This window comes from Daphnia magna, unplaced genomic scaffold (genome assembly GCF_020631705.1).
Source record: "Daphnia magna isolate NIES unplaced genomic scaffold, ASM2063170v1.1 Dm_contigs021, whole genome shotgun sequence".
Taxonomy (NCBI): Eukaryota; Metazoa; Arthropoda; class Branchiopoda; order Diplostraca; family Daphniidae; genus Daphnia; species Daphnia magna.
The window spans coordinates 1,039,745-1,067,739 of record NW_025533118.1 but is presented as its reverse complement, the minus strand read 5'-3'; the positions used below and the strand labels follow the sequence as shown (position 1 = coordinate 1,067,739).

Below are 27,995 nucleotides of genomic sequence, written 5' to 3'. Positions count from 1 at the left end.
GTTTTAGTCAATGATAGAGTTTTTTGCCAAAGCAATTGTTATGCAAGATGGTAGATGTTCTATTCGAAGGGTCGCGGACTCTATTTCTCGAGGTTTACCCCTTGAGAAAAAGCGGAAAAGGGGTAAAAATCACGGAAATTTAGGAAAATCACCGAAATTTAAGGAAATTGCAGAAATAAAAATAAGTGTCCTTAAAACGTCCGATTAAGTGTTTTGGATGATTATTTGGTTAATTTGAACAAATTCAGGTTTATTACAGGTTAATTACTCGGTAACTGTTGGTAATTTCGTATAATTTTTTTCGTTTTTAACAAAACGCCAATATTATGGAGCATTCTTTTGTTTTGTAGCTATATGGCAACTCTTTAGTCGCTAGATAAAAAATATAGCAGACGACGTAAATACTTGAAAATGGCTCAAAAATCAAAAATTTTAAGTTTTCTGTCTTTTGAGGAAGAATGGACTAAATCTGGCGTCTCACATGATCACTACCATTAAACAACTTAGACCTAACAACTAGGGATAAACCACGAGCATATCGGGGCGCTTTTTTTCCAGTCGTAGTTCACGTTTTGGAGCATTGGGGCTAAATTGGGGTACGCGCAACCCGATAATTGCAACTAATCGATTTATGGTAAAACCTAATCAATCGAGTATTTCGACCCGATTGCTCCGATCACAACCCCGATTATACTTATTCTGCCCGCCTACACCGATTTTTTTACAATAAATGCGGCTTGATATTATAAATAAAATAAAGTGATATCATTTTCTTTAATTTGATTCCATTTTCTCTTGGTTTATTCGGTGGGTAATAGTAGAAATCGCGGAAAAATAGGGAAATCACGGAAAAATAGGGAAATAGCGGTAATTTAGGGAAAAGTACGGGAATTGCGGAAATTTACGGTATTTTGGGAAAAACTAAAAATTACGGAAATTTACGGAAATCACGGCAATAGAGAAAAGGCAAATACGGAAAAATGTCCCGAGGTTCACCCTGGAAAACAGTCGGCAACCCCTATAGGATCTACTTTACCCTACTTTTTAAAAATTGACGGTTTTCTGTCCAAATGGTAGCGACTTCTACCAAAAAGTAGCATATTTCATTTCACTACCAAATAATAGCCAAAAGTAGTGAAACGGTGGAAATCCAAAATTGAGAGTGAATCTAAGTTTTTAACCGAATCCTCGATATTGAGCTTTAGAAAGTTGTTTGGTATGCTCCAAGCGTTAATAGGTTCTAATGGGGCGGCTCGTGTGAGGACTGGGATAGAAATGCGTGCTAAAAAGGGACAGGGAACTATCCTTTCTGTAAAGCACAGCAGACAGTCATACCTTAGATAGTCCCCATACGAGGCGCCCCAGTAGAACCTATTAACGCATTATGGTTAATGATTTTCGTTTGTTGAAAATAAATGAAAAAAGATTACGCTAAATGAGTGCTAAGCTAAGTTTTTAAATGACGACAATCTTTCCGCAGGATAAACCTATTTCATTTTTTATGTTCACACTGATAGATTGTGTTTGCTATTTTCGTACGCAAATATGTTTTATAAAACCGGTGGACAAGGGAAGTCCGTTTTTTTACCGACGAAAATCAGTTTTACATTAAGAATACGAATATCGTTGAGTTTTTACCGACGAATATAGTTCGTTAATTTGAAAATAAGTTATAATAAGGAAAACGGTGACTGTGGCGAGTCTCGAACCCGAGTGTCCCGCGTATCAATCCGGAATCAATCCTTGCAGCCAACCATATATTAATTTTTACAGCAGATAATAGTTACCTAAACTATTTAAAAGTCGCAAAAAGTTTTGCATTAGTTGAAATATCATTCGTAATCGTTCTCAAAAACGAAAATCGTTGGATTATATCCAAAGATAATCGTTATTTTCCCCCCCCCTTAAAACCGTGGTATTACAGTAACGAAATTAAAAAATTTTTAATAATGAAATATTCATTAGGTACATGTAGAATCCGGCATACACGCTCAATTAATTATGTAAATAAAAACACAGATATTTACCAAAAACCATTGTATTTATGTAACAATAGAAAAATTGATAAAACATAAATCCCAAACAGAATTTTTTGCGAAAAAAAAAAAAAAGAAGAAACAAAATGGCAGGACAATGCGTCCATCGTCTTGGTTTAAAACAGGGTTATTAAACAAATGTTAAGGATAATTGAAAAAAAATTACTCTTGCTCTTCGTAAACGGCATGCAGATCATTTGTAAAGATAGAAACATAATCAAAATGAATTTCTTGATCATGTAACGGCAGTTTTAACAATTCGGTTTGCATGAATGGTGGCTTTGTACCACCCTATAATATGGAACATGTAATACACAGAAAGAAGGAAAACTATGGCTTCCGTGCACGAGTTAGACGTTTGTGTAAATGCTTGTTTTTCAACAATTATGGTGAAACATTCACCGATCTTAAGTATGAATGGAGTCAATCTTGAAGCGGGTAGTTTTCTGATCGGCATCATATCGGCACAATCCTGTAAGTTAAAGATTAATAGCAACTTACTTTTTCAAAACACTACGTTTGAAATAAGAAATAGGGGAGAGTGGGGCTAGTTGGCAGGAGGGCAAGTTTGCAATTCCTAATTTAGAAGAATTGTGTGAAAGAGGTTTTATTGAAATAATTCATAGTCAAAGATGTTTATCGTGCGCACATTTGTGCAAAGTTTTATAAATTTATCCCAAAGAGTTTAGGAAAAAGAAAATAACGAAATCTTTTGCGTCAAATCCACAATAGTTGCGTGCTTGGTATTAATCAATTTTATCTTTTCTTGGTATGCATATAATTTTTAAAAAATATTAGTTTTATAGAAAATTGTGTCCTCTATTGAACTGTAACAATGGATTTGTTTTAATCAATTATAAAGGAGTAATAAAATTTTTTATTTGAATAAACCCCGGGTTGGGGAAAGTTGATACATTGCAACATGGGGCATGTCAGCATATGTATTATACATGCATATGTATACTACATGGCCTGTCAAAATGTCAGGGAATTGTAAGTCGAATTTTTTCTATATATGACTTATGGTGAACAGTGGTATGCACACAGCAGCGGCTCCCTACTTATTGTTTCCTACTTAAGAGGTGCCAGGGTCTCTTACATGGCTTTGGATACTTAAATTCCGCCCATACTTACACGAGATTTCCTACTAAAAAAACCTGTTTCATGTAAGAATGTTGTAAGTAGTTAAGTAGGCTCAATAAAGGGTCTAGCCTACTTAAAATTCGTTCGCACACTTTTTTTTCTATAGGACAATTATACAATCTTTAGTCAAAAATTCAGCAAATGACTTCTATCATATCAAAATTTGTTGTGGTAATTAAGGTATATCCATAAATGGGGTTCAGAAATGAAAAAAAATACCGTATAGCACGGGATTCGAACATCAGACCTTTCGAATCGTAATCCGATGCTTTACCACTGAGCTACACTCGATGGAATAAATGTTGCAAACATAAATACAAATACTATAAAGGTCTGTTGGGTGATTTAATTTTTGGAAAAATTTTTAAGAAATGGTATTATTTGATTTTACGTGCTGAAATTCTGTAATCAAATACCACCGATTGATAAAATTTTTGAATTTTATAGTTATAATTTGAATAAATTTATACTAATATTAATTTGATTAAATTAAATATCGTTTTCTTAGCTGAAATAGAAAAAGATAGAAAGAACAATGTTCAATTATCTACCGAAAATCATTACCTTTTTTAACAGTGCAACATTATAAACTTCCCGGTATTCCTGTGATGGAATTTGATGTGTTTAAAAAAAGTTGTTGGGATTTTCAATTGACAGTTCATGATTAGTGTTTGATCATCAAAATTCGCCAGAGTTACAAGATACTTGCAATTTTAACGACTTTGATTTAGTCAACCTGCTTTACTGTGCAAGGTACTTAACTAACGAACTTATATGGTATAAAAAGTACTTAAATTTGGGGAAACGATACTTAATTTTGATACAGCTTTTAAATGTAAGTATTAAAAATGGGTAAAGTATGTTTCGCAAAACTTGAATAAAGATACTTAAATTAAAGCATACTTATTTCGAATGTTTCATACTTAAAATGCCATTTTCCATCTTATTTATAAGTGGGATGGTAAGTGTAAGTAGCATAACCACATATAAGTATTTGCAATTTACAGTAAGTGACTTGGGAAACTTGTTTTAAGTAAGAAAATTGCAAATTAAGTAGATTTTCGACCTACTTAATCAATCAGTAGGAAATTTCCTACTGAAATACTTACATTAAAGTAGGTTACCGCTGCTGTGCATTAGAGGCCAAAATTTGGCACATTTTAGGTGTTTCACTTTATACGATGTTCACCTGTGAAATGTTTGCCTGAATTATGTATATTATTTTTTATTTTTTGCATTTAATGCTATTAATCTTTATGTAAGTTATCACAACTTATTTCTGAGTTTCCCACTCTAAAAAAACTATAGGATTTTTGTTTATTGTAATGTTATTCTAGTTTGTTTACAGCATCAACATTTCACTGAAATCCGTATTTGAAATACATGGGGCCAACTTACCCCACTACCACTGCCAACTTACCCCGTTAGTGGGGCATGTCGGCAAATTTTTTTTAGCATTTTGATAGTCGATTTCGATATAAATTCTTCAACGTAGATCAAATTTTAAAAAAGCACGAGAAAGCTGGTTATCTGAGCTTTCTTTTACAATTTGTTGGGTGTCAAAATATGAAAAATTAAAGAAACCAGAGAAGAAATTTAAAAAATTGTACCAACTAGCCCCACCCTCCCCTACCATACAAACAAAAACAAATTTGTTATCTTCTCCCACAATTTGTGTTATTAACCCGAAATAAAATTTCTCGGGCCCCCAATCGGATTACATAACTCGACTTCATCTATGTATAGATGGATCTGCAATGTCACAGTAGGATGTAAATAAATCTATAAATGAATAAGTAAATAACTGTCATAAATTCTATTCAATAACACAAAAAATTTATTTCAAAGCTATAAGTTAAAACTCCGATAATGGGAGAGTAGCTTTTTAACTGAAGATCCCTTAAAACCACAATTTGCTACTTGACAATGGTAATTTTCTAATAGGCAAAATGTTGTTTGAAATTTGATAACGGTTTCCATTTGATATGAAACCAAGATGACGCTTCAAGTAACTATAATGTTCAAAATCGCCAATAGTCTGCAAGAGCGACTTTATACGTATTAACAATTCTAATCAATAATTTAATTGAATATAAACTATAAACCGAAAAACATAGATATGTTGTTAAAAAAAACATTTAGAGATTTTTAAATTTTATTACATAATCTTGAAACCTTCGAATAAAAAAATCGGTAGGGGAGAGTCGGTCTAGTTGGCAGGAGGGCAAGTAGACAATTCTTAATTTAAAAGAATTGTGTCCAAAAGATTTAATTGAAATTATTTGTGGTCAGAGGTGTTAATCGTGTGCACGTTTGTATAAAATTTTGTAGCTTTATCGCAAAAAGTTTAGTAAATAAAAAAAAACGAAATTTTTTGCGTCAAATTCACAAAAGTTGCGTGCTTGGTAGTTTTCAATTATATCTTTACTTAGTATGCATATAATTTTAAAAAATATTAATATTATAGAAAATGTTGTCCTCTATTGAACTATAACAATGGATTTGATTTAATCAATTATGAATGAGTAATAATAACTATGTTAACTATAATAACTATAGTTATATTATAATATAATATAACTATAGAATTTTTCTTTATTGTAATGTTATTCTAGTTTGTCTACAACATTAACATTTGACTGAAATTCCCATTTGAAATACATGGAGCCTACTTACCCCACTACCACTGCCATTTTCCCCGTTAGAGGGGCATGTAGACAAAATTTTTTTAGCTTTTTGATCGTTTCTTTTGATACGAATTCTTTAACATAGATCAAATTCTAGAAACATAGATACAATCTAGAAAAAAATTCCCTTCAACATACTACGTTGATTATATTAAACTTAACTTATAAGGGGTATTCTTAAATGGGTGCATTATCGAACAGCCTAAATATTTCGTTTCAAAAAATTTCTGTAGTTATTAAAATATTTTTTAAAACAATGAGTTAATGCCATAAGCCTCTATGTTGCCGAATGGCGGTGTTCGGATGTTTGAAAACTAGCATGCTGCTCCACAACCATTGGTAACGATTTTTTTTAGAAAATATTAACAACTACGCCGTTCTTTTCTGAACGACAAATACAAGTTTTATTGGCGTGCGTCAACTATTTCCCCGTATAACCGTCCGTGCAAAACACCCGTTGCAATAAGAGCCCATGTTAAAAAGCTCTGAAAACGGCGAGTGTTCGGACACTTAGGTCGGGTACTGTTTTAGATTATTGGGGCTGAAAGTCGAAACTACCAACTCAGATAAATCTAGAGTTTGTATATTTCTGGCCTAACGCCTTAGTGTCAGCGTATATATTCATTCTTTTGGGCCTAACACCGAAGTGTCAGCGTGTATTTATTTTTGCCTAACATCGAAGTGTCAGCGTATCTCTGGATGGCCTAACACCTGAGTGTCAACGTATATTTCTTAGGCCTAACACCTTCTGAGGTGTCAGCGTATATCTGGAAGAAGTTACCGTAAAGAACGAAGAAACCAGCTGGAAATGCCAGCGATACAGCTTATAGTCGATACAGCTTATAGCCGGGACACAAACGAACTATAAAAAGCACAAGAAAAGACGAGTTTAATTTACTTATGACTAGTCTTGATCTCCACACGGCCGCTGGGCGAAGTAGCAGGAGGCTGGAACAACTGGAGCGACGATGGCAAGAATGGCTGGACATGAAGGTCGGATGGACGGAAAGCAACAGCAAGTGGCGAAGTAGCAGTGATACCAGCAACACAAAACAATTTAATTTTGAATAATTAACAGCTAAGAGGATACTGAAATGATGAGATGACCAGGCAGGAATCGGTGAAAAATGAATGTGTGTATAACATGACCAGTCTGATTATGATTGGCTTGAGGAGGAAGTTGACAACAATGAAGAAAAGAATAAAAAAGAATTGAAACGTGATTTGACAAAATGGGTCATTGAATGCGGAATCTCACCAACACACATCAACAAGTTGCTCGTTTTATTGAAAACCTGCAATGAATTGGCTTTTTTACCCAACGATTATCGAGCCCTTTTAACTACTGTCCGCAATGTAACTACAAAGGAAGTCAATCCAGGCAGTTATTTTCACTTCGGCTTTAGAGTAGCCATTTTACGTTCTCTTTATCGTTTAAATCTAGAAATTGTTCAGGATAACATTAAACTGTTCGTCAACATTGATGGTATTCCGGTTGCTAAAAGTAGTAACAGCCAATTTTGGCCAATTTTAGTCGCCATTCGTGGATTCAGAGCTTTAAGCCTATTTGTAGTTGGGATCTATCACGGAAGTACCAAGCCAAAATTTGTAAATGATTATTTGCGAGATTACATTACTGAAGCCATCCTATTGGAATCTTATGAAGTTGTCTTTCGAGAGTCAAAAATAAAAGTGTCAGTTGCAGCCTTCATCTTCGATTTGCCAGCTCGGTCGTTTATTACGAAAGTCAAGTCCCACAATGCTTGTTTTGGATGTCCAAAGTGTGAAACAAAAGGTTCGTTCTATAATTCTATGGAAAATAATGCAAGATCAGGACGTGTAACATATCCGCAACTTGACGCGCTTCCGAGAACTGATCAATCCTTTAGGGACAAGTCACCACCAGAACATCACCATGAAGGAGATTCTTTACTTGTAGAACTTAATCTTGATCTAGTGTCTCATGTTCCCGTAGATCCGATGCATTTAACAGATCTCGGGGTAAATAGAAAGCTATTTGTTTCTTGGACCCGTGGAAAATATCATAATGTAAAATTGTCTCGGGTGCAAAGAGGTCGTTTGGCTGAAAGAATTGAATGTATTCGCTCTTTCATACCCAACTATTTTCCTCGAAAGCTTGGAGCATTATAACTTTTGGACCAATGAAAAGCAATTGCTTTAGAATGATCAAACTGAGATTAGGACCAGTCTTGTTACGTCAAATTTTACCGGACAATTTGTATGACCATTTTTTACTTTTTTTGCTTTCAAATGAGCAAGAATGCGTAAACCAGAAATAACTGATTATTGTTCCCAACTCTTAAAAAAGTTTGTTTCGCAATCTGTTACATAATATGGCCAGCAATTTGTATCAGCTAATGTACATAACCTGATACATTTACCTGCAGATGTAGCAAATTTTGGTCATATGGATTCGTTTAGCGGATATCCGTTTGAAAATTATTTACAAATTGTCAAGAATCTTGTTCGCAAAAGTGCAAAACCATTGCAGCAGATTGTAAAACGTTTAAGTGAGCTGGAAATGGCTAGTCTTGTTGAGCCATACATGGAAAACCAAAATTTAATGGTTCTTGAAGATGAACATCTGAGCCCATCCTTCCTAATATGCGGATAGAAAAGCAGTTCAAAAGAGCAAAATTAAAAATTTGGATATTGAGTAGTAAAAAGCCTGACAATTGTGTGTATCTTCACGACTTTGGTATTATAATGAATGAAATTCATGTATACAGCTGTGAAATAAAAAACATGCACATTTCAGTATAAGAAGTCTAATCTATTAATTTAGTCAATGTAGAAAAGAAAAACATGTAAAACAGAAACAGATATTCAAACAGTTATTTCTAATTTCCTAGCTCAATGTACCAGGAATATACCACGAATATCCCACTAAGACTCATTTGCGACCTAATTAGCATAGACCAGGTATATTTCAGGCATATTCAAATAAGTATATGCTTGCGAAGACCTATTTTTTATATCCCTTGTACATCGAAGGGATATTCCACGGGATACGGATTGTGTACGGATGAGTAAATATCCCTGGTATATCACAGGGAAAAACCATGCCGCCTGGGATATAATGAAGAAAGATTTGAAAAGTGAGTCAAACAGAAGGGCAAATCTTAATACCACACCGTTGCAGAAGAAGAACATTTGCAAGATTAAGGTAGTTTAAATTCCTTGGAATTTGATGACAAATCGGGTCAAAGGTTTAACTCAGACTCGAGTATATCTAGATGTACAGTATCCTGCACAAAAAGGTAAACACCGATTTATTTTGAAAAAGCCATCTGTGGGTAGAAAAAATTAATAATTTACCTTTTTAAGGAGAGGTAGGGCGGTTTTGGCGCAAAATCATCATAAGGGGGGTTGAGTAATGTCAGTACGGAGACTTTTTTTTTTTGCCCTAGGTATTAAATGTCTGGAAAAAAGTGTAGACTGTATCATCGGTAGACTCCCCTACCCCCGGGCTAAGTAGAACTATTTTTGCAATACAAAATAGAGTCTTTCCATTACTCGTTATTGTCATTATCGGGTCGGGTAATCGGGTAGCATATGGAAACACCAAATTATGTTTATCAGAATGCTATCTATTTGTTAGTAAATTGTTATTGGCTTATTGGATACGTTTCCGTCAGCGACGCGGGAGATCCGCGTTTTTTTGCATTTTTCGTATTTTTGCTTCAAAATATTGGGGACTACGAATATTTTTTCGAGTTGATAACTAATAATATCGAATAAAAAAATATTGGTAACGATAATATATACGGAGATAAATTAAGCGACTATAAATTTTTTCAAAAATATGAAAAAATACATTGAAACCCAGCCAAAAATCCAACACAATTAATTGCATGTTTTAATACCAGATTATATTGGGACACTTCAGGACGATATACATTATGTATTGAATCATACTAAAGTCTGAAATATTATTTTTAAATAAATGGAATAATAAATTGTGTCCAATTTGACGCATACTAGTCCACTTAAAATAATAAATTAAGGCTTGGAATAATTGTACTCTACAGGTTTCGAACAACAGAACTATATAACGGTAGCACAAAGTGCTACTAACTTTGCCATCCTCGATGCTAGTGGAGAGAAAAAATATTTATCCAAATTCGATTCAAGTGCGTTAGGTGGTAGAACAATTTGGGAGAATTTTTTTAAAATTTGGAAACAATTTATTTTTCGTGTTCGTTCGACTCGAGTATATCTAGGTGTACAGTATGTTCCAAAAAAATCCGACCACCCTTTTCAAATAAAAATGCCCCCTATTGTCAAATAGCACAATTGCATCGAGTTTTAGGCCAAATTGAAGCAAATGGTAAAATGTGGAAAAACCATGTAAGAAATTGCCATGGAAACGAAACAACCATTAGTTAGCTCGTATCCTTACATCAGTGTGTGCTGGGAATACTTGCCGTTAGGCATAGCCAAGAATTTTACAAAGTTTTATCATTTTTTTACTCTACTGGTCTACGCGAGACAGACTAAAGGAATGGAAGTTTCGTTTCTATGGCAACCAAACATTTGTTCTAGGCGAATTTGCTTAACCAACAAAAACAAAAGAATACTTTAATTATATCATTATTAGATTATAATAATATAATATAAATCACAATTTATTAAAAAATAACAATTGGAATTAATAATATATATTTAATATATTAATTATAATAGTGACTTATTAAGTATTCTTTTAATGAAAACGTTTCAAAACAAAAGAATGCCTAATAATTTACTATTATAATAAATAAATCTAATATTCATAAATAGAAATTAAATATTATTTTATTTCAGTTTAAAAAATTTTATAAATAGTAATTTAAATTATATTATTATAATTTAATAATGATATAATGAAAATATTCTTTTGTTTCGGGGTTGAGCAAATCCACCTAAAATAAATGTCTGGTTGCCATAGAAACGAGATTTCCATTTCTTAACTCTGTCTCGCGTAGACCAGTAGAGTAAAAAAATAGTAAAAATTTTGTTAAAGTCTTTGCTATGCCTAACGGCAAGTATTCCCAGCATTACTGATGTAAGGATGCGAGCTCACTGATGGGTGTCTCGTTTCCATGGCAATTTCTGACATGGCTTTTCCACATTTTACCATTTGCTTCAATATGGCCTAAAACTCGATGCGATTGTGCTATTTGACAACAGGGGGCATTTTTATTTGAAAAGGGTGGTCGGATTTTTTTGGAACATTTTTTTATGCCTTAAGCTATTACGCTTTAAGGCAAGTAACAGGTCGGGACATTTTTGCAACCCCCAGGGTGGTGTGTTTTTTTAAACGACAGTTGGAAATGTTGGACTTAAGCTGTATTATATTCTATACCCAAATAAATTAGATAGCTGCCTGTGCACATTGCTGTCAATACCGATGGCATATATGTAGAGGCTCTGATTGCCACGCCGTAGATCAGTGTTCGATTCCCGATACGGAATTTCGAAAATATTTAGTATTGTTATAACATTCTTCATTCGAATTTGCTGGGAATATTAATTACTTCAAAACGGAGGGGTTCATTCTTTTTTAAATTATCAAATAAAAAAAAAAGCACATATTGCTCGATAAAAATTTGTTTCATATATAATCGAAAATTTCTCGTAAGGTAACCACAATTATTCAACACCTCATCTGGAATCGAACACCGATCTCCAGTATCACATTCAGAAACGCTACACCTACGCCATTGACAACGACATAAATTTTCACAGGCAGCTGAAACATAAGCTAAATTGTTTCGGTAAGAAACATTACTAAGCCCAAGCCCTAAATTTTCAACTGTCGTTTAAAAAAAAACACCTCCCTGGGGGTTGCAAAAATGTCCCGACCTGTAACTTGCCTTAAAGCGTAATACCTTAAGGCACTGTTTTTAAATATCTAGACTTACCCAAACCTGCCCTGACGTGTCCATCACCCCGTCTACCCTCCCCCTTAAAGAAAAACAAACAAAAAACCCACTACCTTGCCAATAGGTGGCTTTAAAAAATTAAATCGGTGTTCGGATTTTTGTGCAGGATACGTACAGTATCCTCCACAAAAAAGAGGCACCTCCCCCGGTAGCCCAAAAATTAAAAATTACTTATGAGCGCTAGATGGCATAGTTTTTAATTGCAAAATACAAACAAAAAAAGCATGCAACTTTTATTTTGTTTGTTTTGACTGCAAAAACGAGACGGTTGTCATGATTTCAGTATTTTTTGCTGCGAGCAAAATTTGGAAAACGGAGAATTCGAGAAAAATGTCGGGGAAAGGCTAACCTCTGAATTGTTACCTTTCCCCCACCCCAACTTTTTTCTTCAGTTTTCCATTTTTCATATTTTCTCGTGACATGAAAACTTATTGGAAACCATGGCAACCATTTGAAGCTGTGTGATTTCGACGGACGCGAAAGATTCCCGAAACAAAGAAGAAGATTTTGCCCATACACAGACCGCTTGGCAAAATCTTACTGAAAAAGACGCTTATCGTAAAAAATTAGCGAATGACAAAAAGACTTCAATTAGGCTTTGAAGCTAACGGCTGGTGGAAGAAATATTAAACATATTTCATTTGTCAGTTTGTTTAAATTAAATAAATCCTCTTTTTAAAAAAAATTTTTAAATGTTTTCTTAGATTTATTTTCTAAATGCTATAATTTTATCCGTCTTTTAAAATCGTCTGTAACCAATAAGTTTTCATGTTGCCCGACTTGGCCCACCCGACCCGAAAAAATTTTCGAAAATCGATTTTTAAATACGAATATTCTAATCGAAGTCGAACTGTAACTGTATTAGAAATAGAGTTACAGCGTGAAACGATGGAAGCCATAAGCTTTGATGTAATTTTATTCTCGACCTGCGCCATCTTTTACCTGTTACAGTTGGAAGGCATATGTCCATATAAAAATTTTGTCAAAAAACTAGGGGAGAGTGGGGTCAATGGAGAAACTTTTTGGTTTTTTGTATCTCTTGAAAACAAAACTGAAAATTTTAACATAATAATTATATTGGATTGTAGCCTACTATCTCAGCTACTAAACAGTATTTTTTTATGAGAAAAAATTAAGTTTAATTGTAGTAAATTGTAAAATGCTAAGGTCACTTTTTGTGTTTCAATTGCCATGGAGGCAGGCAATTGAAACGGTGGGTTTACGCGATTGCAACGTGGGTTTTCCCATAAAGAAGCTTCTTTACAGTACCCACCAAATGATTAAGAACACCCCCCTCTATTTCCATGTATTCTTATGGCACTACGTGTGTCACTAAAACTCAAATTACTATTTAACGGCTAGAGATAGAATTTCTTTTTTTTTTTTTGCTGATCAGAAGAAGAATAGATCTTCAAATCACTCAGACTTGACTTTTTTGTAGGAGCAATCCCCACGCCCCTACACACTCGTTCATCGATTAAGAACACGAGCTTTTCCCCCCATAAGCGCTTTGTTAAAACCACATTTTTCACCAATGAAAATAAAATATTTTGAACTACGCAAAATTATTTTTTTTGCACCAAAAAAATGCGGTGTTTTTTATTTAATAGCATTATTTATTTAATTATTTAAAAATTATTTTATTAGGAACCCTTTCCTATCCCTTGAAGTTTACTCCCTATATACTTCGAGAGAGAAAATCTTACCTTCGCCTTTAGTCCCTTGGGGCGCTAGTGTGCTGTAAGGTGACAAAAGAAAACGCGCTGAAATCAATGTCGGGATTCTAATAGAAAAACGCTATTAACGAATATAAAATATATTGTTTTCTTGTTGATTGATTGGCATTTTTCTATTAAAATCCCGTCACTGATTTCTGCGCTGTGTAAATTTTTCGGTGTAAATCTTATTTTACGGTAGCATTCTTCTTTTATACCTCTTTTCGTTAGGATTTACCTGCGCCCGTATGATAATTTCAATATAGTAAGTATAACTATTGCGGATTTCTAATTTTTTTTATATATTTTTATATTTTTAATATTTTTTACATTTTTTTATTTTTATTTTTTTTTATTTTTCGTATTTTTTGCTAAAAAATACTGGGGTGTAAGAATTTTTTTTTTGACAACCCCCGCTTAATAGTAAATACCCATAATTTACCTTAATGCAACTTACAGAATAAATAAATTACAAGCATTCTGTAGTAAACAAAACAAAAACAGACGACACAAAAACTTCCAAACATGAAACCAAATGAGGGTGGCACTAACACTTTCGTCTGCTTGCTAATGTTGGGCACCTTTCATTCTCCTCTTTTAGTGAAAATTTTTACTATTTCCTGATTTTACAAAATTACATAAAGATATCGGTGTGATCTTGACTATCTGGTCTATGCGATTAGCACAATACCGAGGTACATAGTGTTATATATTTTATTCACGAACCATGAGTAATGCAGTGCAGGAAGACCCGGGCAGTAGCCTAGCAGACGAGCTCTTCGCTTTGGAAACAACAAAACGGGACTGTCAAAAATGCATGAAAAGGTTCCAGCCAAGTAACATCTCGAGCAAACTCTGTCACAGCTGCTATATGCAAATCAAGCCAATCCCATCAAGATCTGCTGAAAAAAGATCTGCAAGTCTTTCTTCTCGCGCAGAGGACGATTCCAAGAAATTGAAGTCAAACGAAAAAGAGTTAGTGCTGAATCAAGAAACCAATCATGCTTTTGATCTGAATGGAGCCGAATCATAGACAAGAGACTACATGCTTAAAACCCTGCGTTCCCTGAGCCAGGCCTATGAAAAACAGAAGGGTTATGTACAAGAACTGACCACTAAAAACAGCCAACTCCAAAAAGAGATTTTGGACGTCAAAATTGCTTTTGCAAATAATGCTTACAAGATTCTCTCCAGTTCCGGTTCGAGACAGAGCTACGCCTCTGTCGCCGGAGGAAGCCATTAAGAAGGAAAGGCTATTTTGATAGCCGAAGCCATGAAACCAATTGACATCAGTATAATGGATAACCTCCTGTGCTCCAAACTTAATGGTCCTATCACTCAAATTGTTCACCAAAAGGAAAGTAAGGTTGCCCTAACCTTCATCGTTGTAGTTTCAAGAGCAGCTGCCAAGAAGATCCTGGAATCCTCTCCGAACTGTAAAGAGATTTTCAAAACCGTAAGTGAGCCGACCGAGTATCATCCAGTGTTGGTTCGTTTCATGAATCGGGAAGCCTCTGGAGATACAATTCTGGAGGAGATAAGATACAGGAATCCTATTTTAAAAGATCATCTTAAGTCATTAAAGTTGTCCACAGGCACAAAGATACAAATGAAAGCTATGTCAAGTTATGGCTAACATCGAAAGCCGTCAAAGAAGAGTTTCTGAAGCGGGCTGAAATCTTTCTTCCGGCAAGACGCTGTCGTGTAACTCAACCCGACTTAAACAGGTAGATCCGTCGCTGCTTCAAGTGCCAAATGTACGGCCACCTTAAAGATTGCAAGGCCACTGAAGACGTCTGCGGGAAATGTGCCGGTGCACATCGCACGAGCGCATGCATCGTGTCAAACCCGAAGCAATTTAAATGCATCACCTGCACTCAATGCTCTTCAAAGAAGTCGTCGACTGCATCATCGTCGAAGTCATCATCAAGCACAGTAAACCAGCACGCAGCAGGAGAGAGACACTGTCCGGAACAAATTAGAGCCCTGGAACTATACAAAAAAACTTTCGGACTATGACAGCCAACCTCAACAATTATACCCAGACTAACAACTACTCACATCTTTCATCATTTCTACAATTCAACCTCAGACATAGTAAGGCGGCCAGTGCCCTTCTCCTAAAGACAATGGATGACCACAAGAGCGACGTAGTAATGGCCCAAGAACCGTATGCTGTAAAAGCAAACGACAACATAGGGGAGGGTAGGGCTAGTTGGTACAATTTTTTTAATTTCTTCTCTGGTTTCTTTAATTTTTCATATTTTGACACTAAAAAAATTGTAAAAAAAAGCTCAGATAACCAGCTTTCTCGTGCTATTTTTTAATTTGATCTACGTTGAAGAATTCATATCGAAATCAACGTTCAAAAAGCTAAAAAAATTTGCCTACATGCCCCACTAACGGGGTAAGTTGGCAGTGGTAGTGGGGTAAGTTGACCCCATGTATTTCAAATACGGAATTCAGTGAAATGTTGCTGTTGTAATCAAACTAGAATAACATTACAATAAACAAAAATCGTATAGTTATTTTAGAGTGGGAAACTCAGAAATAAGTTGTGATAACTTACATAAAGATTAATAGCCTTAAATGCAAAAAATAAAAAATAATATACATAATTCAGGCAAACATTTCACAGGTGAACATCGTATAAAGTGAAACACCTAAAATGTGACAAATTTTGGCCTCTAATGCATACCACTGTTCACCATAAGTCATATCTAGCCAAAATTCGACTTACAATTCCCCGACATTTTGACAGGCCATGTACTATACATATGCATGTATAATGCCTATGCCGACATGCCCCATTTTGCAATGTATCAACTTGCCTCAACCCGGGGTTTATTCAAATAAAAAATTTTATTACTCCTTTATAATTGATTAAAACAAATCCATTGTTACAGTTCAATAGAGGGCACAAGTTTCTAAAAAACTAATATTTTTTTTAAATTATATGCATACCAAGAGAAGATAAAATTTATGAATACCAAGCACGCAACTATTGTGGATTTGACGCAAAAAATAAGGTTATTTTCTATTTCCTAAACTATTTGGGATAAATTTATAAAACTTTGCACAAATGTGCGCACGATAAACATCTTTGACTATGAATTATTTCAATAAAACCTCTTTCACACAATTCTTCTAAATTAGGAATTGCAAACTTGCCCTCCTGCCAACTAGCCCCACTCTCCCCTACTTTTCCCGGCTCCAAGAGGGTTCATTGCTCACCATAAACTTAACGAAGACCACAGATATGGCGCAGCCATTCTGGTGAAAACCTCATCCCAAGTCAGACTCTTAGTTGCTCTACCAACAACGTGGTGTGCGACAAACTCTTAATAGAGCAGAAAGCACTGCTCCTACTGATCAGTGCTTACTGTCGCCCAGATTGGCAGTGAAATAGGACCGAAACGAAATAGGACTGGAGAAATAGGACTGGAAATTTTCAGTCGTATTTTTCCTGTAGAAATAGGACTGGGAGAAATAGGACTGCTTTTTTAACACATTTTGAACAGTCCTATTTCTCCTTTGACCAGTCCTATTTCTCCTTGGATATAAGGCTATTTCGCTTGCCTTTATCTTACATCTTTAAGGACAATGAGCCTCCAAACCGGTAGGCGAAATGGGGGGAATTGTAGTAGAAGAGCGTTGGCTTTATATGCCTACACCCTTTAAAATGACCATTGACAAAATGGCAACGCTTACTTCGCTTGCATGCTAAGAATTCCTTATCCTATTTAACTTTTTATTGCAGAATATTAACCGTCATTTTTGACTGAATACAGTTCATTTAATAAATAATTAAATTTAATAAATCTAAATGTTGTTTAACTTTTTCTATTGTAAATTTTTCGTACATCTTGCAACACAGAGGGGGTTACGGGGGATGATTCGTATCTTGGAATCTCAGCCCCTTTGTTGAATCATCCCCCTCCCTAGAAGGGTGAGGACCACACCCATCGTTGCCCCTCTATGATGCAAGTCGTAAGAAGAATAAATAATAACCAAAGTAAAATCGCACTCACATTTATGAAATGATTAATTTTTTGATAAATGAACTGTTTATTGTAAAAAATATCAGTTCAAGTACTGAAAAAAATTTTTTTTATCATAACGAGTTCTTAAGCTGCAAGTGAATTAAGCGCTGAAATTTTGTCAACGGTAATTTTCAAGGACTGAAGGATATAAGCCAACCCGCTTGTCTCGAACATTTTCCCTCCCATCTTGCCTACAGGTTTGGAGGCTCATTGTCCAGAAATATGAAAGAGTAGGAATAAGAAAATAGGCTATCATAAGATTTGTCGGCAAAACTTGGGGTCCGTCTTGCGCACAAAACGAGGCTGCAAAAAGATAAGAGTTATTGAAAGGCAATTCAACATTCTCAAAACAAAAGCCTTCCGGACGGCGGACGCTGGAGCCCTCTGAATTCTGGCGGGATCCTACCCTATTCACTACCGCATCATGAAAATCACCTTAAAACGCCTGTATCTCTCATACTCTCCATCGTCTTAACCCTTTTCGCCCACGGCAAAGAAAATTGTCACCTGTCATCACAAATCTGTAATTTTCTCGCTTCAGCGAAATCATGCCCCACCTCTCGCCCGAATCGCTCGTACAAATTCTCGATCCACCCCCACATGTACAATTGTACATATTTTAATCCCATTTCTGCATTACCAAAGCCTTCAGTCCTCAAATCTCGTTAAAAAAATCATCTTTTCTGTGAATGGGGAAAAGAGTGGAAAGCTGCCGAGTCAGGCCTAGTAACGAAACGTTTTTTTCCCAGCCCCAATAACCTTTTTAAATATTAAATTATTTTTTGTAAGTTAACATTTGCAAAAATAATAAAATAAGTATAGCAAACACGATAATAGGCAGAAAAATTTCCCATTTTTTCATTTATTCACCATTTGAACTTTTGAACTAAGTTTTCTTTTAAACGATGGAGTTAATTATGACCAGAATTATGATCATTAGAGCTTATTATTTTTGTAGTAGAGGAGAGGGGGGCCCAATTGAAATCTTGTGCATATTTTTGGTCCCCCCTGACTAAAACACTGATTTAATTCAATCAAAAAATATATCGTTGTGTAACAAACTGTCTTAGCTACGCAACAATGTTTCTTTTTTTGGTGGAGTTACACAGATATTACTAACTGTAAACTATAAAAAACTAAAGACACCTCAAATCTTAAAACCGCAAAAATGTCGGGGCAATTGAAACACTTTGTCCGGGCAATAGCAACATAGGTTTCCCCATAAGCGAGCTACCCGAACAGTGTTGGCAATTTTAGGAAAAGGAGCACTGATTTCGCACGCATCAAAGGAAAGGTGAGAGGGAGCTAAAATCAGGGGTGTTGCCCATCGCATGGGTCTTCGCTAAACAAATTATTTTGTGTAATTTAAAAGCATTTCTTTAAAACCAAATGCAAGTAAATTGTAGAGAAATAAACGCAGATTTATTTAGTATTATCCAAAATAATTGTTTTTAAATTTTAATGGGTCAAATGAAAAAATAAAACGAGAAAAAAATCAAGCGGGTTAAAATTACATTTTATTGAAATAACTAAAAAACTATAGGAGTTTAAAATTTTAAAATTTTTCTAAAAATCCACAGCCACTATTCTTATTACCCATAATTTTTTTCAAATCTTAACCTCTCATTCGTCGAGAGCTAGATTTTAATTTCAATTGCAACGCGTTTCAATTGGGGTCACTTTCCTCTACTCAAATTGTACTGCACAGCGGTTGAAGAGTACTTATTTTTCGCTATTTAATTGTTTTATGTAAACTGAACAGTATTTTAAAATTAAAGTAGGGATTTTAGCGTACTGAAATAAGAAAATAACATACTTTTATTAGTTTTTACCGTACTTAAACTAATATTATTATACAGTCGCGGCTGTAAGTTTCTTTACATGTAGCTCAAAAACCAGCCCTTTTACTGTGTTTTGGCGGATGGTATATGCCTATGGCAGGGGTTGAGATACCTTATTTGTTCCGTTCTTTTGTTTCATTCCCCTACCCTTCCACTCACATTTACTAAATTTTTCTGCTTAACACCAAATACTATTTTATCACGATGTGGCATACGATAAGCATTTAACGTGTTAACAATAACGACTTAGCATTAAGCTACACTCTGACTTACTTGGGCATGGAAATTAACATTAAGTCCCATCGTTTGACTGAATCAGAAAACGTCTTCTTTATTCATTTTTTAGATTGTGAGATAATAGAGCTGCGTAATCGTATGACACATCGTGGTAAAATAGTAATTTTCTATAAAAGAAGAGTTAAGTATAAATATGGGCGGAGGGGTAGGGTGTAAAAAACAAAAAAATAGAACAAATAAGGTATCTCAAACGTTTATCGTTTGTATTGAACGACAAAAACCGGAAGTCAAGATTAACATGTGTTATTTAGTTTGCACCCATTAATTGTGAAAATTAAATTTTAAAAAATCTTTGCTATTCCCAAACTAATCATTACTTGTAACCAGTGTTTCGGATTTTTTTTTTCAAATCAAATCCAAATCCAATCAAATCCAAATCCTCCCGGATTTTTAAGGGATTTGGATTTGCCTTATTTTTCAATGGCTTGGATTTGGATCGGATTTGATCCCCCCAACAAAAACCCGGATTTTTTCAAATCCAAATCCAAATCCTTTATAAAGAAGAAGGATTCAGTCATCTGGTCTTGTTGAGAACGATGTCTTGCAGTCCATTAGATCCGAACTGGAATACCGATACAAACATTTGCGTACGGACCATTTTTAACCGAAAAACGAATTCACAATATTAAACATTTGGTTTTTATAATTTAGGAGACTCCCAAGAAATTTAAGAGGGCACGGCAGGTAGGGCAATGAATTCACCTCCGTCTAAGCGCCAAACCTTGACTCGGGCTCTATTTTCAACGGTCATCCAGAAAAGGGCTCAATCTGCTAGCGCATCAAAGGTCCTTGATGAATTTGAACTCTACCTCTCAGAACCAGTGTACCAGTCAAGTGGTCCAGATTCTCCTGACAATGATTGTCCTTCTGACTTGCGCTTTAGTCCCTTGGGTTATTGGAAAGTAAACGCCCATCGATTCCCGTTGTTGGCTTTGATAGTAAGGGAGCTCTTCGGGGTGCCCGCTTCGGGAGGAGAGATCGAACGGGTCTTTAGCACCGCCACGGACATTGCAACGACTAAAAGAAATCGCATTAAGCCTCCTCTCTTCGCGAAAATGCTTTTCATAAAGCGAAATATGAAACTTATGAGTCCTGTGACTCCTGTCAAACAAAAATGATGAATTGTGGCTAACTCTTTGTTTTTTTGCTGTTTTCACCATTGTCAGTCAGAATACTCAGAAATAAAAAGATTTAATCCAACTTAAGAAATCTAAAGGAACCTGTTATTATAGTTTTTTTTTAAATATGGATTTTGTAAGAAATCAAAAGTCGAACAGACTTTTTAGCAAAACTTCTATTAAAAAGTAAACTAATCCAATTAAGTCTTGGGTTTTTATTTGATGTTAAATTAGGGATTAAAGTAAAAAAAATTAAAAGGAAATTTTAAACATTTTTACCTTGACACAGAAATATGTAGAAGAATTTGTATGTAACTATGTGTTACATGTTGCAATCATAAAATTAACAATAGATTGTGAATTGGATTGGATTTGGATCGGATTTGGATCGGATTTGGAACGGATTTTCTCAAATTTAAAATGATTTGGATTTGGATTTGGATTTGGATTTGATTTGGATTGGATTTTGCTGATTTTTTCGAGCTTAGGATTTGGAACGGATTTCAAAACACACGCAATGATTTGGATTTGAGTCAAATCCGGCAAATTTAGAAAATCCGAAACACTGCTTGTAACAAAAATTTTATTGTGCATAATCCCCGTTAACCTACAGATATCGATTGATTCTGAACGAAAATCACATCTTTGCTCCAAAGAAAATCAAAGGCTCCAATCTTTACGAAGCCATTTGCCTCCATGAAACTGGATAACGCCATCTGTCCTTCGGGTATGTGATCCCATTCAACTGTCAGTGTCTTCAAAAATATACACAAAAAAAAAGTTCATTATCTGGGAGGTTCAAAAAGCTCTTTCACGGTTAAAAAGGATAAAATTTTTTCTAAAGTCAAGTAGTTGAAAATGGTACTATGGGTTATATTTAGTTTCAAGTGTTTGAAATTGGCCAACACAAATGGTATTTGTGTTGCAAAAGTTCGTCATCTCATGGCATTTTTTCTACTCTGACTAAGACCATGGTTGATTTACCCAAGCAGGCAGTATTATTTCAACGAATTGCGATTGTATAGGAGGGTAAGTATGTAACTAGTTTTTGTTTATACATGGTACTCACAGTCTGAGTGAACGGTGTAGCCATGTAGGTGCTGTTAATGAAGAATTGACCTGTATAAACAAACTGCTGCTAAAATAACACTGCCTGCTTGGTTAAATAGACAATGGTCTTAGTCGTGGTAGAAAAAATGCCATGGAATGACGAACTTTTGCAACACAAATACCATTTGTGTTGGCCAATTTCAAACACTTCAAATCTAAATATAATCCATAGTATCATTTTCAACTAATTTAATTAGATATTTATTTTAATTTTTTTACATTGATTTTTTTTTCTGCATTCTTAAATAATTTTAAATAATACAATGTAACGATGACCCTATTGTGGGGCAATGGAAACACTTTGTTAGTTTCCCCTGTCCGCGAGTGAGTGCATTTTTTTTTGCAAGTATTTGATGTAATTCATTTCAACAAATGTAAATCATCATATTAACACAACTATAATACTTGCATTAGCTGTTTAGGATTTATTTAAAAAAGCATGTAGCTTAATGGGATTTTTTAAAATTAAATTATTTAAATATTTTAAACCTAAGTATGATATACCATAAGCATATGTAAAAAATCTATAAATTCCATTGTACCTTGTGGTAAAATTTGATCACACCAGCAGTTGTGGCTGCTGAGATATCGTGATTTTGATTTTATGTGGTTTTAAAGAAGCTTATTCTTATTTATGGAAAAACCCACGTTGCAATTGCCTCGACACACCTTTTCAATTGCCCTGCTACCATGGCAATTGAAACACAAAAAGTAACCTTAGTTTTTTGCAATTTACTACAATTAAACTTAATTTTTTCTCATAAAAACAAAATACTGTTTAGTAGCTGAGATAGTAGACTACCATCCTATATAATTATTATGTTAGAATTTTTAGTTTTGTTTTCAAGAGATACAAAAAACCAAAAAGTGTCTCAATTGACCCCACTCTCCCCTACTCTACAACCGCTGTGTATCATTAGGCTATCATTGAATAAATTTCGCTCATGGAAAACCAACGAAAATCATCAACGAAAATGTACCTTTGCTTTCTTTTCTTCGGTTTTCAATGAACCAAAATCGTTAGCGGCAAACGATCACACGGTTTGTGTTGGTTTTAACGAACGTTAACTGTTAGTAGTAGATGAACATAGCCTACGGTTTTCGTTGGTTTTAGCGAACAGAAAACACCATTCCATATTACGTTTATCGATTGTATCGAACTACGAAAACCAAAAGTCAAGATTAACAGAGCACGAGAATCTTTGCATAGGCCTACAAGGCCTAGAGTTAATTCAGATGATGAATCTGATGAGAATTAAACCAGAAGTGAATAACCAAACCCATTGCTTCTTGCAAATGAAAGACGGACAACTGTTTCAACCTCCATTCATTGGTTAAAAGACGACAAAAGAGTGGATGTAACTAAATTCACAAACAGTACTCTTAAGTTTTTCTAAGATAGATAAAAGTAAGAGAAGATAAGCAATACTAGCTTGCTTCAAGTTCAAAGTTAGACTTTTACCAACCCCTTTCTCTCCCATAAGAAGAGATGGGGTTGGTATCATCGTAATAGGTACAGTATCCTGCACAAAAAGGTGAATACCGATTTATTTTGAAAAAGCCATCTGTGGATAGAAAATATTAATAGTTTACCTTTTTAAGAAGAGGTATGGCGGTTTTGGCGCTAAATCATCATAAGGGGGGTTGGTTAATGTCAGTCCAGACACTTTTTTTTGCCCTATGTATTAAATGTCTGGAAAAGTATAGACTCGGTAGACTCCCTTCCCCCCCGGCTAAGTAGAACAATTTTTGCAATACAAAATAGTCTTTCCATTACTCGTTTTTGTCATTACCGGGTCAGGTAATCGGGTAGCATATGGAAACACAAAATTATCTTTGTCAGTATGCTAGCTATTAGTTAAAACATTGTTAGGGGCTTATCGGATACGTTTCCGTCGGCGACGCGGGAGTTCCGCGTTCAAAGCTTGTTTGCGTTAATAGTATTCAGAGAAAATTTAACTTATTAATATAATTAAATGAAATTTTGATGAGATATATAATATTTAAAATTTTAAAAAAGTATTTATATGCGATTAATAATTATTTAATTCGCAAACAATTAAACTGTTTTCATGAACGCACTTTTGTGATCAGTTGTCTCATTCTAGTCTAGAACGCGGATCTCCCGTGTCGCCGAAGGAAACGTATCCAACAAGCCACTAACAATTTTCTAACTTACAGCTAGCATACTGATAAAAATAATTTTGTGTTTCCATATGCTACCCGATTACCCGACCCGATAATGACAATAATGAGTAATGGAAAGACTATTTTGTATTGCAAAAATTTTTCTACTTAGCCGGGGGCTAGGGGAGTCTACCGAGTCTACACTTTTCCAAACATTTACTACCTAGGGCAAAAAAAAGGTGTCTGGACTGACATTACCCAACCCCCCTTATAATGATTTTGCGCCAAAACCGCCCTACCTCTCCTTAAAAAGGTAAACTATCAATATTTTCTACCCACAGATGGCTTTTTCAAAACAAATCGGTGTTCACCTTTTTGTGCAGGATACTGTACGTAGGAACGTCGATTTAACTTAAATTTGATGGTAGCCAAGGTCTTTCCTCAGAAAGACTAAAGAATTACCTTGGTTACGTCTAGATACGTAGAGAAGACATTTAGTTAATTTAAATCATAATAGCATCCCATAACATGACAATATTAGGTTTCGTGTCCAGTTGCTGTTATTGATTTTATAATAGCGTTTTAACGCAAAGCATTACAATATTTTATTCGGCGCCAAGAACCCCAGATTTCATTTCTCGAGCATTTCGGGTTATTAACATGAATAAATTTTTCAAATTTTTATCAGTGATTGATTTAAGCTGAGTTACCTTAATATCCAGTTTCCGCCACGGAATGGTTTTGAGAATTTTCAGTTCGTGACCTTCGACGTCGAGGCTTAGAAAATCCACTTGAGTTACACCAACGGCTAACAGTATTGAGTAAAAGGGAAAACACTGGACTTCTATTAAGTTTGGATCGACTCCAGGTATGCCGGGTTCCTGTAAGGTTTCAGACTCTCCTTCGATGTGGCTATGACCGGGGTCGCCCACCTTCATTTGAAAAGTGACCTGATTTTGCACTCAAATTACTAGTCATTTTTTTCTACACTGAACTGTAGTTGACAAACTTTTGTAGGAAATGGTTCCAAACTAAGACACACGGGAAGCGTCCATGCTTTACGATGACGAGCCGAAAGTTTTTTAAATGTTACTGGGTTGGCTTCGATCAATATGCCATTCCAGCCAAATTTGCGTTCTAAGTCGATTGTATTTGACATATATTCACCATCTAGGGCACCACATTCCACAAAAAAACCTTTAGTCTGCAAATACACCAATCTTTTATGTAACAGCAGAAGTCAATCCAAATCCAGAAACGTGATAGTTGATTAGAAACCTGATTTTTTAAGAGCCTCATTATAACGGCAGTCTGTCCCGGTGACCGGTTTCCAGCATCGTTGGAATCCAGTTTGAGTGGAACATTCGATGGTGGCGGCTTATGCAAGAAAAACTGTCGAATTGTTTCGATTACGCATGGGTGATCTTGCTCCATTTTATTTGCATTCATATAATCTGTATTTCGATGCAGTAAACCAACATTACTGATTATTGACTTTAAAAAAAGCATAGAATGTATCTTTTGACCTAGACCACACTTATTGCTGTAACTTGTTTGTTTAGCAGATTTTCGAAATCCCGAAGTTTCTTCCATCAAGTTATAATGTGGTAAAGGAGAATGTAAAACGGATGAAATCGTCATTAGATCTGGTAAATCGTTTTTTGCAAGCTGGAATTTTTTTGAAGCATTACAATTTTTATTACTAACACAGTTTTTCTGGTAGGTAGCAAAAAAAATCACAAGCAGCAGTAATAAAATTGCGATTCGAGGTAAATTCCGTTTTGACTGGGATGAAAAACCTTTAGTCATAGTATCACCGTTCTCAATAAAGCGACTATAAACTTCTGAGCAAATAGCTCTTTTTAAAAATTTCGGAGACTGGTGTTTGGCCCGTACGTGTATCTATTGAAATAGTTTTGCATGACTACACGGAGGCGACACCCTACTTATTTTTATCTACTTAAAAAGCGTTTTTCTGCTTAATTTATATAATGTATTTCAAATCTGTGCCCTAGTTAAAATAAGTAACTATTTCTTTCACAAAAACTCACCAGGTTGAATAAAAATTTTGTGGTCTATAATTACAGATCACGATACTTAAAAGTATAGCAGAGAAATAGTTTTGCATGACTACACGGAGGCGACGCCCTACTAATTTTTGTATAAAAAGCGTTTTTTTACTTATTTATAGGGGAGGGTGGGGTCAGTTGGTACCATTTTTTTATTTCCTTCTCTCGTTTCTTTAGTTTTTCATATTTCGGCATCCAAAAAGATGGAAAAGAAATTTCAGATAACCAGCTTTCTCGTGCTATTCGTTCATTTGATCTATGTTAAAGAAATAATATCGAAAGAAACGTTCAAAAAGCTAAAAAAATTTGTTTACATGCCCCTCTAACGGGGTAAGTTAGCAGTGGTAGTGGGGTAAGTATTCCCCATGTATTTCAAATGTGAATTTCAGTCAAATGTTGATGTTGTAAACAAACTAAAACAACATTACAATAAAGGAAAAATCTATAGTTATTTCAGAGTGGGAAACTCAGAAATGAGTTCTGATCGCTTACATCAAGATTTACCCCTGAGGGATTTAGTTTACTAAATTACCGAAGGTTTAGGGGCCTTTAACGCAGCACAACTTAGAATAGGCTCTTCCTCCAGATGGGGCCCCGAAACACTTTATTAGAATTTTTTCCACCAATAGGAATGCATGAAAGGGGAAAAACAGGATTAACGATATTTTTAAGGTGAAATTCGTAGATTTGAAGTATGACAAAGGTTATAAATGGTAATGCACGTCCTTTTATTGTATTAATTGTTAACTATGTGACAACTAGCATGTTTTATTCGTATATAACAAAGTAAACCAGCAGCCATGTTGGACTGTTTGGGGTGCTTCAACATTTGGAAAACAGATGGCGCCACTTTGTTTCTCGCTTGCATTTAACAACTAAACCTAAACTAAACCCAATCCCGAAGGCGCCCAAGGAGCTTTATCGCCTTTAATGCAAAAAATAAAGAAATAATAAACCTAGTTCAGACAACATTTTCGCAGGTGAACATCGTAGAAAGTGATACACACCTAACACGTGCCCAATATTGGCCTCTTGTGCATATCACTATTCACCGAAGTAATTTCTAGCAAAAATTTGACATATACAGTAATTCACTGACGTTTTAACAGGGCATGCAATATAGAGAAGAGTAGGGTGAATTGAGACAGAGGGCAATTGAAAAAAAAATTGCTTCTCTCGCCGTATAAGAGGAATTTTCTTGAAAACATTAAGGTTAATAGATTGATGGGGTTTACACGTTTAGAAAAGTTTACGAGTTTTTTTATTTAACACTTTTTAAGATATCTCGAAAAAATATTTTTTTGTTCTACGTCTGTTAATTTTGCGTTTTAAATTTTTTTGTTTTGACCCCTAAAACGCTAAGCTTTAATTATAAAATTAGTTTTAGACGATTTGCAATTCATTTTTCTACAACTTAATATCATTTACATTTTCCCTGCATTCTTAAATAATTTTAAATAATTAAATGTAACGATGACCCTATTGCGGGGCAATTGAAACACTTTGTTTATATTCTCTGTCTGCGAGTGGGTGCATTTCCAAACGATTAGGTACACCCTCGTTTTTTTAGTGCATTCTTATGGCGCTACGGGTCTCAGGAAAACTTAAATATCTTTTTACTGGTAAGGACTATTTTTTTTTCTTCCATCAGAAGAGAAAGTGCTCGAAAAGTTATCTTAACATGAAAAAATTGTAGGAGTTACACCCAGGGCGCTAAAGTATCGTTCACATGATTAGGTACCAGTGTATCGTATTTGGGTATTGAAATAAAATTATTTAAAAATAAAATACTTAAAATACGTATTTTATTCGGTATTTGTATTTGGGGTGTTTCTTATTTAAAGTATTTGTATTTGTATTG

The 27,995-nt window shown here is 34.9% G+C and overlaps 1 protein-coding gene across 5 annotated transcripts; it reads right to left on the bottom strand.

The window, feature by feature from the left end:
• Window positions 1-2,022: 2,022 nt before the first annotated feature.
• LOC116931890 (protein Star) lies at window positions 2,023-25,965 on the bottom strand. Of its 5 annotated transcripts, XR_006652569.1 has the most exons (8): window positions 25,592-25,965; window positions 25,344-25,519; window positions 25,075-25,269; window positions 24,776-25,015; window positions 15,167-15,521; window positions 14,907-15,082; window positions 6,765-6,847; window positions 2,023-2,508 (listed from the first exon to the last, which is right to left on the bottom strand). XR_006652569.1 is itself a non-coding variant. In XM_045180669.1 (6 exons), exons 1-6 carry the CDS (start codon window positions 25,872-25,874, stop codon window positions 21,577-21,579), a joined length of 951 nt encoding a protein of 316 aa, XP_045036604.1. In that variant the 5' UTR covers window positions 25,875-25,965; the 3' UTR covers window positions 21,395-21,576. The 5 variants fall into 5 exon arrangements, 2 of the variants coding, with proteins under 2 accessions (XP_045036604.1, XP_045036603.1); XR_006652570.1 differs by lacking the exon at window positions 6,765-6,847; XR_006652568.1 differs by lacking the exons at window positions 2,023-2,508; window positions 6,765-6,847; window positions 14,907-15,082; window positions 15,167-15,521 and adding exons at window positions 21,395-21,583; window positions 22,919-23,098.
• Between the last annotated feature and the right edge of the window lie 2,030 nt (window positions 25,966-27,995).

Bases quoted from the DNA above. Each gene is read 5' to 3' on its own strand.
- LOC116931890 (XM_045180668.1), bottom strand. From the start codon at position 25,874: ATGACTAAAGGTTTTTCATCCCAGTCAAAACGGAATTTACCTCGAATC. The intron at 25,270-25,343 runs GTTTCTAATCAA...GTGTATTTGCAG, and splicing joins TGAGGCTCTTAAAAAATCAG to ACTAAAGGTTTTTTTGTGGA. The intron at 21,584-24,775 runs GTAACTCAGCTT...ATATTTTTGAAG, and splicing joins GGCGGAAACTGGATATTAAG to ACACTGACAGTTGAATGGGA.